The sequence below is a fragment of the Dendrobium catenatum genome, unplaced genomic scaffold (assembly GCF_001605985.2).
Source record: "Dendrobium catenatum unplaced genomic scaffold, ASM160598v2 fragScaff_scaffold_1546, whole genome shotgun sequence".
In the NCBI taxonomy this organism is placed as follows: domain Eukaryota; kingdom Viridiplantae; phylum Streptophyta; class Magnoliopsida; order Asparagales; family Orchidaceae; genus Dendrobium; species Dendrobium catenatum.
The window spans coordinates 98,028-111,814 of record NW_021320008.1 but is presented as its reverse complement, the minus strand read 5'-3'; the positions used below and the strand labels follow the sequence as shown (position 1 = coordinate 111,814).

At 35.4% G+C, this 13,787-nt stretch overlaps 2 protein-coding genes across 5 annotated transcripts; one reads left to right on the top strand and one right to left on the bottom strand.

Moving 5' to 3' along the window:
- Positions 1–1,503: 1,503 nt before the first annotated feature.
- On the top strand, positions 1,504–6,864 carry LOC110106352. 4 transcript variants are annotated; one of them, XR_003702938.1, is made up of 6 exons: positions 1,504–1,954; positions 4,507–4,604; positions 5,459–5,530; positions 5,778–5,901; positions 6,035–6,119; positions 6,603–6,650. XR_003702938.1 is itself a non-coding variant. In XM_020836233.2 (6 exons), exons 2-6 carry the CDS (start codon positions 4,500–4,502, stop codon positions 6,705–6,707), a joined length of 480 nt encoding a protein of 159 aa, XP_020691892.1. In that variant the 5' UTR covers positions 1,504–1,954; positions 4,437–4,499; the 3' UTR covers positions 6,708–6,864. The 4 variants fall into 4 exon arrangements, 3 of the variants coding, with proteins under 3 accessions (XP_020691892.1, XP_028556343.1, XP_020691891.1); XM_020836233.2 differs by having other exon boundaries at positions 4,437–4,604; positions 5,778–5,902; positions 6,047–6,119; positions 6,603–6,864; XM_028700510.1 differs by having other exon boundaries at positions 1,506–1,954; positions 5,778–5,902; positions 6,047–6,119; positions 6,613–6,864.
- Positions 6,865–8,539: 1,675 nt separating this feature from the next.
- On the bottom strand, positions 8,540–11,472 carry LOC110106343 (putative magnesium transporter MRS2-G; the record flags this gene model as incomplete). The annotated part of the gene is made up of 3 exons (XM_020836212.2): positions 8,540–9,128; positions 9,681–9,962; positions 11,017–11,472. Coding segments are annotated over 3 exons (1,017 nt in total), but the record flags the coding sequence as incomplete, so codon positions are not given.
- Positions 11,473–13,787: the final 2,315 nt, after the last annotated feature.

Genomic DNA, 13,787 nt, shown 5'->3' with positions numbered 1-13,787 from the left:
AAAAATCGTTTTAAAAAGTAGTATGAAAGCTGTCCCAAACGAAGTCTTAATGACCTTAATAACACTGTTTTCTTTACGCAGCACCATTAATTTTTTATTTAAGATTTTATTTGGGATGATTTTTGTTATTATTTTTTTAAGTAAATTTTTAATAGAATTTTTTTTTGAATTAAAAATATTTTATTAAAAAATTGTTTTAGAAGCAATAAAGAAACGGTCCCAAATAAAACTTAAATTTGTTTAATGTAAGCCAAGTGCTGAACCTTGCAAATAAAAGAAATCCTCTCCAAGCTTTGATTAGCGTGATTTTTAAAGCTAGAAAATTTATATTGTTTTTATTTTATAGTAGATTTAACAAATTTAGGTCATCCTATCTAAATTTTTGCTAGAAAATTCTAATCATTTTATTTTTCCTGTTAAAAAGAGAGAACGTATAATTTGATTATTATTTAGCCTATTAATATTATTGACAGTAAAATTTTAATTTTAATATCAAAATATAGTTTATTTTTAAATAGATGAATAAAATGATTAGCTATATCATAGTGATTGATATATCATCAAAAATTAATCTTGATCAAGCATGAATCTCGAGGCAAATTTGAGTTGAAATTTTTCAAAAATAAATTTGGGGCATCCCAACTCTAATTCAGCAACTTTATAGTCAAAATGAACATCTCGAAAAGAAGAATCCAATGAGCTTAAATGGGTTGAAATCGAAGATCCGAAGTGCATTTGAAAGGTTTTAAATTTCAATTGGATAATCAAACAATTTCCAAACGTGATGTAGTTATAGTTGAATTGAGCGGCTCGACGAGACGAATCCAATGAGTCCAAGATAGTTGAATTCTGATATCATTAAGACACTCAAATATTTGATAAATAGCTCATGATCATATGAATTGATATCGGCCGTCCATTCAAAACACTTCTAACAAGGGGAATTTATTGGGTTCGGACACCGGACGCCGTCCAGATCCCAATGAAAATGCGCCACATCATCCACTACTCGATACTGAGCTTAATATTACTCGGTACCGGATAATGTGCCTGCATATGATTGGTCTCCGAATGGTAAGCTGTGTCCGGTGTCTGAACCCAATAATTTTTCCCTAATAAGCCCTTGATCTTCTTCTTATTTAATGTTTATGTTACATTCAAAAAATTATAAATAGACCTCTCAATTCATTGAGGGAGGAGCAAGGATGAAAAAAGAAGAGAGTAAATAAGAACTCAGAGTTGTCTTGCCACTAGACTCCTCGACCACCACCCTGCCACCTACCGGCGCTATCTACCATTGCTTGACTTTCTCTGGACAAATTAAATTTAAATTAATTTGTTAAACTATGAATATTATTTATTATTTAATATATTGAATACTTTATTAATTATTTAATTAATTAAACAATTGAACGGGCTGGCTAAAAAAAAATCGAAACCGATTTGTTGGTTGAACCGGTGGTATGATACAGAAGTGATGACTGGCCCACAGCTTCCGAGCGCCTAAGCCCGACACACTCCTCTCAGTATCACTTGGTTGCTCCTCCGCCACGCCGCGCTCTCTTCCTCCTTCCTCACCTCTACAGCTTTCAATCTGTTCAACTGTGCTGAACCATTTAAGAGAGAGGGAGAGAGATGGACGCACTGATCAGATTTGCTCATTCAGCTTCTCTCCCTTACATGCCACCAACTTGCCAAAGGCCAACCTTTCCTCTCTCAAGGATGCCATTTTCGATTCCTTCTCTACCTCGCTGTAAACTTCCTTCTGCTGCTTCTTCTTCTCCTCCTTCCTTCTTCGGTGGGAAAGGAAAGCGTTTTTTAGAATCCGAAGTTGGAAGAGAGAGAATGATGAAGTGGGAAGAGAAGAGAAAGGGGGAGAAAGCAAAGAGGAGAGAGATAATCTTGCACTCCATTGCACCTCATACTCTTTTATTCTTTGCAGCGCTTCCTGGAAGTGAGTACTGATTTCCATCCGAACTGTCTCAAATCTCAAAGCTTTTCTTAGAAAATTTTTTGAAGGAATTGCTTACAGCTAGCTCTTGCATGATTTGGTCAGAACTATTTGATATAAGCATGAACTTCTGCAATTTTTTTCATTCTTCATTGCATTTTAAGCGTCTGAAGGTTCGTCGGTTTGCGGGATTCGTGACGGAAGTTCGTGCAGCATCTCCTAGGGTAGGAAATCGATGGGAGCGGAGGAGTTCGAAGGAGAAGACGAAAGCTCGCTAGGGTGGGAATTGATGCACTGAAGGTGTTCGAAGGAGAATAGGAGTTTATGCAGAGATCGCTAGGGTAGGAATCTATGGTACTGACGGCATTCGAAGGAAAAAACGAATTTTTGCGTGTTTCGCTAGGGTAGCAATCAAGAGCACCGACGAGTTTCGGAGGAGAAGAGGTTTTCGTGCGCAGCTTGCTAAGGATCGAATTAGTCCCCTATTTTTTTCTTTTTTCGAAGTTGTCTTCCACTATATAAAAATACTAATTTGATCTCTTAATCCTTAAATAGGGATCAAATTAGTACTTCTGTGAGATTATTTAAGTACTCATTCAAAAAGTCAAAGTCAAAGTATTAAAATGAGGCTTGGAAACTATTTTAATACATCCTATATGGTCAAGGGGTATATTTTGATACTTATAACTGATATACAATTGAGCAGTCATTTATCTCATTTGGCAGAGGTCATTTCATGAGAAATGAACAATAAAATAAACATAAACAGTAGAGGTGTTTGATCAATTGCATGCATGTGTCAAAATTTGACCCGACTCGAAACCCGTCCTGGGATCGATCCAGAAAATTCAGGGTTCGGGTCAACCCGTTTGTCATACAGGTAGGATTCGGGTTCGAGTTTTTGACTCGTTTGTAAAACCGGGTAGGGTTCGGGTTGACCATAAAACTTGAAATCAACGCGGGTTGACCTGGGAACATGGTTGCCTTGTGCGTGACCTCATCTCGTCTGCCACTCCGCTAGTCCACATTCGCGTGCCACCGTGTCACATCAGTGCCTCTCGTGAGACCCAAGTCCTAGCCTAGACTTCTAGACCGCCAGACGCCAGTCGGTCAGACCCGCAGGACGTACAACTGGTTGATGTCGACCCCGCTCTAGTAGGCCCCATCGCCGCTCCCGCACGAGGTGCGATTGGTTGACCTCGTCTCTTCTGCACTCGTCGTGCCGCCGTCGCTGTGCGGGCTCGCCTGCCACCATCAATAAATTTATGGGATTTGGCTGAATAAACACATGAATGAAAGAAAGCTCCCGTCGTTGATTTCATCGAGTCATTGATTACGAGTCAGATCGGGTTGACCCGTACCCAAACCTGGTGGGTTTCGGGTCGGGTCAAAATCTATCAGGTCAAAGTCGGGTTGGACCCGAACCTGACCTGTGGACATGATTTGACACCCCTAGGACATATCATATCAAACTTCTCTAATAGAATGATATTAAGAAAATAATCAAAATGGTCTCTTAACTCTTTATGAATGATCAAAATGATCAACAATTATATTAAATTATAATTTTGATCCCTCAAATTTTTAAAAATGAATCAAAATTGTAGGATTATTTTGGTTTCACCTCAAAGAGTTGAGGGACCAAAATAACACTTTTAATATAGTTGGAATCATTTTGGTCTTTCATAATAAGTCAATGGACTATTTTGATCATTTTCTCGAATGATATTCAATTAATAGGATGATGGATTTTTGAATGATGCTTTTACTTTCAGTAAAAGTAAAGTATTGCAAATAAAATAGTGGAAAAAAAATTCAGTGCAGCTCAAATAAACGCAAACTAATTTAGTCAGAAGTGAGTTATTTGCAAAATAAATAGCTATCGCTGCAGCTCAGTTTAGTATGTCTAACTTTTGGAGCAGAGACAATACTTTCGAGTGCTTTCAGCATACAGAACAATCCCTTCCGGCATCTCCAACCGAAAAACCCATTTTCTACTTCAAAATACAGTCATTTTTTTCCAATTGAACGCCATTTCTTCTTCTTTCGCGCGCTTCATGGGAAAGTAACCATCTTTGGTGCGCTTTTCTCCTCTTTCGCGCACTTCTTCGACAAATCCCGCAGCTAATTTTTTTGGCATAGATGAGCAGCCCGACGTCAATATTGGCATCCCACTGTTCACCTACCGGAATTTGGCGTGCAATTTATAGTTCAAATGGAGCAAATGACGGATGGCATGTGGTGGTATGTAGTTCGGTTGAAGATGGTCTTAAAGCCAAGTTGTGTGGATTTGGGGCTTGATTTTGCTCATAGAATTTGTCTTGTTGAGCCTTTTGTTTTGGTTATCTTTGTGATTTTTGTTGTGCTTAAACTGTACATGACTGCAATTGAATGCCCAATGAACCGAGTGATTTTATATATATTTACATGTATCATCTTGCTTGGCTTTATATATTCTTACCCTTCATTCTCGTGGATTGTTCAGATAGCTCTCGTCTATAACTAAAACTTCTGTAGATCATCTCTGTGCAATAAAACTGATGATTCCATGACAGCTGAAACTGTAAGATCTGTCTTTGGACCCTTCGTTGAGCTTGTGAAGACATGGAATCTGCCAGGATGGCTTGTTCACTGGGGTCATCCAGGGAATATGGTGAGTACAGAATTTCATTTTCTTTCACGATGTGTTCTTGCATTTGCAATTTATGTGATCCGAGAGTACAGCCATGTAAATGGAATTGGGGGTGGTTTGTATCATTGATGTAAGCTTTGTAATGTCATCTTATTAGAAGATGCCAGCTTTTTGGTATGCTGACATCTCCAAATAACATTTTCTTCAATAACATAAATGGCTATTAAAAACTAAGCATACTACAGTTAACACCTATTGTTACCCACCGATGTTTAGTTTGGTTGGTGGGCAAGCACGGTTGGGTACCCTCCATCCCGTGTTCGATTCCCTCGGGCGGCAGCGCCCCTTTTGGGGGACCCAATAAGCATTGGTCACGAGTTCTAATGGGTGTGGGTAGCTCGTCTAGGCTTACCAGAGTTTACGTATCGCCAAGCGCTCTCGGCTAGCCCGAGGGTGGCAGCGGACGGCTCCTCGTCACCAAAAGAAAAAATTGTTATCTACAACTTTAGCTTAGTTTGGGACGACTTTCTTACTGCTTCATAAAGCAGCTTTCATTGTGCAAAGAAACTGCTTTAAGAAGCAGAAAGAAAATTATCATAAACGAAGCCTTTGTTTAAGACAACTGTCTTACTTCTATGCTTTTTAGACCTCAATTATAAGTTTTGTTTGACCATTGCTTTTTAACTGCTTTGAAGAAATATTTGTACTAGAAAACTACTATTTGTAATAATTTTAAAAAGTTACTTTCTCCTAGCATAAATAAATGACCTGTTGATAAACATATAAGACCACATGACTAAATCACGTAATATAGGACATTATTGAATTTATTCTCATAATTAGCATAATTGTTTCACTTATTTTTTGTCTTGCAGGCTGTTGTACTCTTTGCAATGGGGGGTTATGGATCTTATCTGGGATTTCGAATAAGATTGTCAAAAAATGCAGTGAGTGCATTTTCTTAGTGATTTCCATGTATTAATTGTGAACTTCTAGGATAATAATCTACACAGTTGTTTGATTATGAATGCGCTTTTTGATTTTGGAACTTCTTTCTTATTGTTTTCTAAAGCAGTTTTTCATCACAAAATTTTCAGCTCAAAAACCGTTTACTAAAAAGCTGTTTTAAAAAATAGTAAGAAAGTCGTCCCAAACGAAACCTTAACGTTAATGCTTTTATTTTTGTTTGTGAAGGAGGAGAAGGCCATGGCAAAGAACCTCCATCCAAAGTTACTAATTGGAATGTTCTTTTTCTTTGCTCTTGGGTCTACTGGAGGTATAACAGCCTTGCTGACTTCAGATAAACCTATACTAGAAAGGTAGCTGGTTAAAACTAGACAAAGCTATTTTATTTATAGTGGTCTGTGCTGTTTCTTCGGATCAATCTACTGTTTTATCTACATTTTTGACTGCTGGAAGGCCTGATTCGAAACATTTGGCTAACCCGATTCGATCGAATGCAGTCCTCATGCTGTTTCAGGCTTGATGGGGCTTTCTTTGCTGACAATTCAAACAATTTTGCCTGCTCTTTTTGAGGTAAATATCTATCTTTTTGTTTGTTTAATTATGTTATTGCTTGCAGTTAAGTCAATGGGTTATCATCATCAGTAGCTCTATTTGAAGTATTTGGTATAAGTTTTTTATGATCCCTTAGGTTTAGGCTTCATTTGAGATAGCTTTCTTACTGCTTTCAAAAACAACTTTTTAACACAAAGATTTCTACTTTAAGAAATTTGTGTACTAAAAAACTGTTTTAGAAAGCATTAAAAAAGCCGTTCCAAACGAAGCCTTGGGGCGGCTTTATTACTGCTTCTTAAAGCAGTATTTTATAATAAAAATTAAATTTTTTGTACTTGAAAGCTGTGTTATGAAGCAGTAAGAAAGCCGTCCCAAATGAAGCCTTAGTTTGGGATAGCTTTCTGCCTTTCTTACTGATTTTTAAAGCAGTTTTTTTATTATAGTTTTTTATTTTAGATTGAAAATTTTGGTGTTATGAATGTTAATTGTTGTGCAATGTAGGATTATCCAGGGTTGAGGACTGTGCATGGGCTTCTTGGTAGCAGCATCATGACACTTTTTCTTATCCATGCAGCTCTTGGACTGCAGCTGGGGCTTAGTTTTTGATCTATGTAATTCTAATATCATCCAACGGTCATAATTTTCAGCTATATTTTTTGCGTTTTAGAAAGTCAAATAGCAGCTTATTATGAGTCAAATATAGGCTTTTTTGTTCGGAATAATTTTCTTACTATTTTATTTTTTAAGGCTTTATTTCAGGTCACTTTCTTAATATTCTTTGAAGCGGTTTTTAGTATAAAAAGTTTTAGTTCAACATTTTTTTGAACTAAAAATTTGCTTTAGAAATTAATAAAAAAGTTATCACAAACAAAACTTAACAGCTTTTTAGCTGCTTTCTAAAACAGCTTTTAAGTATTAAAATTTCATAAAATAAAAAAATTTTAATAGAAAACTGTTTAAAAAGTAGCAAAAAAAGCTGTCCTAAATGAAAACTAAGGCTTCGTTTTGATGACTTTTTTATTGCTTTTTAAAACTCCGTTTTAGTACAATTTTTTTTATTTTTTACTAAAACTCCATTTTAAAAATCAATAAAAAAGCCGTCCCAAACGAAGCCTAAATCGTGGACATAATTTTAATTTAGCCACTATTTTTTTATTACTTTTAATAAAAATTTATATAAAAAACTGCTTTACAGCAGCTTTTAAAAAAGCTTTTTTCTGGGGTGTATGTAGATAAACAATTAGTGCATTGTAGATATTACGCAGGCCGAATATAATATACAAATTAGCAGTCGTAAGTACGTTATCCTGTCATAATAATTTCACCTAAAATAGCTGATTATGATCAGATATCTCCATTAGGGGAATAAAAAAGTCAACCAAAATGCTCGACGACACAATTAATTAAATGAGCCGATTTGGCCACCTCATAGGAACAATTATTACGTCTTCCGACCGGACGTTTCTCCCGGTCGGAAGCAAATTCCTGTCAAAAATGAGTTGTACCGAGCAAATACCGCGCAATACCAAACAATAACGAAGAATACCATCATTTGAAGACCCAATACCGAGTTATACCGCCGGGCTTTGCCGAGCAAATACCGAGTTATACCGGGCTTTGCCGAGCAAATATCGAGTTATACCAAAGTTGTACTGAGTTTTTCACAGAAAAACTCGGTACAACTCGGTATTTCTCGATACAGTTCGGTATAACTCGGTATTGGTCTTCATAGAACAGTATTCTTCATTATTATCAAATAATATCTAGTTGTACCGAGCAAATATTTAGTTTTTGGACGGAAAATTGCCTCCGACCGGACGTTCCTCTACGTCCTTGCACCGAACGTAATAAAAGTTCACCTCATAGAGCGATGGAGAAAGGAAATTATATTTTTATGATTTTTTAAATGTTAACGGTTAATAATTTTAAATTTTTTATTAATTTCTAAATAAGCATTTTAATATAAAATTTTTTATAAATTAAATTTTTTATACTAAAAAATAATTTTAAAAAGTATTAAAAAAATAATCTTAAACGAAACCTAAGTGTAAAAATGAGTTAGCTCTTTTTTAAGTGTTGCTTAAAATTGCTAATCTCAAAGCACCAATGTCTATTTATCAATAGAGATTTTTTTTTAATAAGGAAAATTTTGTTGTATACCAAAATATTTGTAGATATAAAGAGTTTAATGTCTTAATTTTATAAGAAGATCAAAGGCATGGATATAAATAAGCAGAAAGCTGCAAAAGACAACTAAATTTCAATTTGATGATAAATTTAAAAAAATAGATGATTTTTAATTCAAATATGCATCGAGATTCGTATCAATCAAATTAATTTTGTATCATCAATATTATCAAAATAAATTAATAATTATGAACTTCATTTTGATTAACTAATATCCTAACTCATATTTCTCCAAAAGAAAAAAAAAAAAAAAAAGCAACTTCTGGCAGACAAATTTATTCATGAATAAAATACATTGCAATTTCGCATCTTGCTGCTGATGTAAACTAAATCTTATTCAGAATCTATAATAAGAAACTAAAAATTAAAGCAAGAGTTACTTGAAAAAAAGGCTTATTTACCACCCAGCCTTTGCCTGATAATGAATACTCTTCCCAGTTCTGAAAAGATTTGATCACCAAGCAGCTTAGTATTCCAGATTCTTTGTATTTTAGTTGTGAGAACAAGTAAAAAAGGATCTTGGTTTAAGCCACTGGAAGCAAAAAAGAGTACAAGGATATCTCAGGAACCAAGCAGCTTCTTCCATCTAGCATAAGCCAGCACAAGCAAGAAGATGAGGAAAGAGCCTGCTGATGTTCCTGCTACAAAGGGTGTGAAGATGTGTGGGACTTGAAACAAATCACATGGAATGTTCATCGCAAAAAGCCCAGCTACTAATGTGTTTATTGCGATCGCAAACGATGCGATGCCCAGTACCAGCTGGAGCTGAATCAGTTCATTTCGATGACTGTCGAGTTGAATGTTCACATAGTCTTCTGTGTCATCGATGTATTCCCTAACCTGTATGGACGAAGAAAAGTGGAGGGTTGCGTTAGGTAATCAACAGCCAGCGTAAAGCTTGTCAAATAATCATGACATGAATCCTTTAATGACGAAAAAGGATTCATGTAGCCGATCCCACTATTAACGAAAAAGGATTCATGTAGCCGATCCCACGTAGTGGGACAAAGGCTTGATGTTGTTGTTGTATAACACAAATTTAGACTCCACATGAATGGGAATGAAGGTATTAAATTCAAGCCATTGGTGGATTGATTATAAATCCATATGAACCTATTGCTCTTTTTTCTTTATAATCCTAAGCCCTAACGATCAGGATCTAGGAATGGACAACAAGCAGTAGGGAAGAATAACTTAGGAAGCAATAAATAGAGCGAAATGTTTATTAACAAATGGATAATGCTGCTATAAACTATTCTTTACAAGAAAAACCATCTTTTTTTTTATTTTCTAAATAATGTCAAATAAATCATTATCATATACTATAACAAAATAAGAAAATGTGATAATTAAAAAAAGTATGATATATTCTGCACTTTAGGAAAAACATACCGAAAGTATTTTATTTCGGGTCCCCTCCAATTGCATGAAATAAGCCTCCAACAACATTTCCAAATCCTCCACATTATTATCATCTGAAGGGAAACTAGCAAAGCTTGCACTGCCTCTAACATTAGAATTTAGCCTTGTAAGGTTTGGTGCAAGAACTATGCTGTTTGAAGTTGCAGAAGCCATCAAAGCTTCAAATTGTTGGTTCTGGATCTGCTTTCTTGTCAAATACAATTGCGCCATATCTTCATTATCATCCAAGAGGTGCTCAATTTCATCCCTAACCTAGAAGAGGAAGTACTTGGTAAGCACAATTTAGTTTTGGAGATTTGGAATTGCCAAAACTGAAACTGTTATGTGACAAAAATTACAAGAAGGTTAATACCACTCATGTCCGTGAATTTGAACTGCCCTTTCTATAGGTCCGTGAATTTAAAACCCGCCATTAGTCCCATTTCTAATTTACAAATTGGTCGACCGCAAGGAGGTCATCAGAGGAGTGCATGAAAGAAGTGAAGAGGCATATGAAGCTACAAGTGAGGTTCCGTAAGTCATTGGAAAGAAGAGAGGGAGATATACGACAAGAAATAGAGAGAAGGTGACATTGGTGTGGTTAATCCTAAAGAATCCATGAGACAATAGAAGAAATTTTAGAGTATTTTTCTTATTTTTTTGTCAATTAACCATTTTATTAATGAAATGTTCATGAAAGATTCTTGTATGTGAGGGAACAAAATGAAAAAAAAAAAAATTTAAAACTATAAACCTATGTAAAGCATAATGTAAATCACAAAGACCTAAGTGTTATTTAACTATTATAATACTCTAGGCGAAACCAACCCCTTTTCTCAAGATAGGCAAACTTTTAATTAATTAAATAATAAGATAATGAAATAATAAAAGTGATATTAAATGAATAAAAGACATAAAATCAGTGTTGCTAGAGAAAAAAAAAAACACAGAAAATTAATAAGATAATACCACCAAATTTATATAAAAAATATAAATAGAAAAGAATGTAAAAGTTATGAGCATTTATTTTAATTGATTAACAAATCCATTGAGAGTAAGTTGTTATGTTGGATATTTTTTGTGAGAATTGAGCAATGTTATAAATGGAGATTGGGCAAACACCTAAAATTTAGCATATTTTAAAAGGATTTTTTTTTTGGAGGGTTGGCACTTGCCCACTCTGAATCCAACATAATTCCACCCCTGATAAAACCATATAATTGAGATTCCACACCACTAGTTTCACTTACTCCAGACTTTAAATTTGACAAAAATCCAATTTAAAAATCATATATACCACAAAAAAGAATCAGGAAGAAAGCCATACCTTTTGAACACGAGCAAGAATGCGAGTTAGGTTGCTTTTTAAGCTGCGAACGCGTTCCAAGTTCTTGGTGCTGACATTCATAGCCAAGTCATCCAATACAGGATATGCATTTCTTTCTAGATCAGACACACTTGAATCTAGATAGGTGCATACAAATTCCAACGCAACCTCTAGCACCTGAAACTCAAATGGAAGCTCCTCTTCATCTTCACCTTTCTCATTGTGCAGCCATTGTCCTTCAGTTGATAACATTTTTTTACCCTGAACATCATCATGGACATGCCCGTGAACTTTTGATGGAGAGTTCAGACGAATTTGTTGTCTCAGATGTTCCACAAAAGGGAGAACTTCCTGACACAGGGGATCCAAGAGCAGCACTTCTTCAGCAGTCACAATAGCCTTTATGAACTCCAGATTAATAACAATAGCCTTCTCCCTAGCTGAAATGTCAAAAAATAGTTACCCAGCAGAAATTCAAGAAAATAATAGAAATAGCAGATAAGCCATGAGCTGAATGAATGGTATTTTAAACATAATAATTAGCCAAAAATATTTTCAAGCTTGCCACTGTTACGTTTAGAAGCACTTCAGTTAAGAATAATTCACTGAAGCAACCGCATATCATAAGACATACAAGAATAATTCACTGAAGCAACCGCAAATCATAAGACATACAAGTTGATGTTTGTTGTCATTGATGATTGTTCAATTAGCAAAGCAAAACTCAACAATATCTCACTAAGCTAACTATGTGGGGATTGGAGGATTATGTGGGTGTTGGTATGCGTTAGGTTTTCAGCAGAAATCCAATTAATGTATAGGATGGCTTGGAAGTTTAGCTCTTCTGGGTTGGTCTATTGGATGCATGAACATTGCAAGAATCATGTATTTTCTCACTCTATGAATAAAGTAATAGACAGTAATATTGGAGATTTTGGAAGCCCCCTTGTTAGGTTATTTAAAAAATATTTAACTTTAGAAATACTTGAGGAAGGTTAAAAGTCAAAGAAGAGGTATTTATTTTATTAAGATATTAGTCATTGCACACCAGCTTTATTCTGACTCTAGCTTTTGAAACAATCAAGGTTGCAAATCTCTAGAAAATGCGGCTGACTTGGGAATTTGGATCATCTTGGTTGGTTTATATGGTGGATGAACGATATCAAGCATTTTATTTCCCTCAATGCATAAAGTTTAAAAAGTAGACATTGGAGATTTTAAACCTCCCAGGGTATTTAAAAAAAAAAGCTGATATTAATATATATTCAAGGATTAATGGTATTATAATGAGGTTATTCTTTTAAAATATGAATCACTAGTGATCACCTTTTTCAAAAACTACTTTTTGAAATCAAGAGAATGAGCAAATTATTACGTCCGGTCACCAGACCTAGAAATAGGTCCGGATATCCTCTAAAAATTTGACGCGTGGAATGTACACGTGTCCGCGGAATTTTAAGTCACTCAACCAAAAGCGCAGGTAAAGCGCAGTGAAAACGCAGGTAAAGCGTAGTCAAAGCGCACCAAAAGTGCAATCAAAGGGCACAATTAAAGCGCGGTCCACGTGGCAACTTTTTAGTGGATGTCCGGACCTATTTTCTAGGTCCGGCGACCGGACGTAATAATTTGCCCCAGAACTGAGCTTTGTTAACTTGGTTGCCAAACTCTACAGGTAGATCTAGAACGTGCACCAAAATTAAGGTAACCTAAACCAAATTAAGGTTAAGAGAAATAAGAACCATTAAGACTAAGCCTACTTGTAGGTTCACCAACATGGCCAAGACCAAGCCTACATAACTAGATCAAGTAATGAGAAAATTGCACATGAGCTCAACCCATCTACTCTGCCCAATATTCTCCAAACACTCAAGTTACCATATCTACCACCATCTTAAGTGAAACTCCCATTAATCTCTTTGTGCCAAATTTGGCTAATTTGCCTGAAAAACTTCCATTTATTAGAGAAGCAATGGCATCGTGCTCACTAATCATCTTATAATCGAAACCCCAATGACTCCCACAAAAAAACATAAACTTTCTTAATTTTCTCTACCCTCCTCCAATATTAATCTTGCTCTTCCTAATTCATTGGGTCCTCTCATCAGGTCGATGACTTCAAAAGTCCAAACACTAATAAGTTGGCCAAGATGAGCTTCACAGTTATCCCCTCTTATAGCAATATTCATAAGCTCAGGAAGAGTCCTCTAGGTAAGATGCAAAGAATTCCTATAAAACTGCCTCTCAGAGTTTGTTTGATGCTTCCTCTGATTAAACTTATGTTGTTAACCACTCCAAATATTCTAATGAACAGTCCCATGAGAATTCCAAAGTTGCCCACTATAAGCTTCTTACTCATGAGCTTCCAAGATAATGTGTTTTACTTGAGACAAAGCTCCAATAAGATCATTTTTCGAATCCTATTGTTATTAGCAACTTTTTATTTTTCATAATGAATGATAGGTTCATAATTTCAATACTCATATATATGGTTGTATTCTAATCAAATGGAAAGTTGACTCTATACATTTACAACCCGCATTATTGATAGTTGATTCATTCATTGTTTACTCTTGATCAACAACCTTCAACCTATTATTTTCATGATTCTCTATAGCTCCAATGGTGCTATTGCCAGAACCAAAAAAAAAAAATCTTTCTTCATAATGATAACCCCTTATCGTTTAGATTGTACTTTGTGGCATCTTTGAGTCCTTTTTTGGCCTAATGCCTTGATGCTCCATCAAGTTATTATTTTTCTGTATTCTATTAAT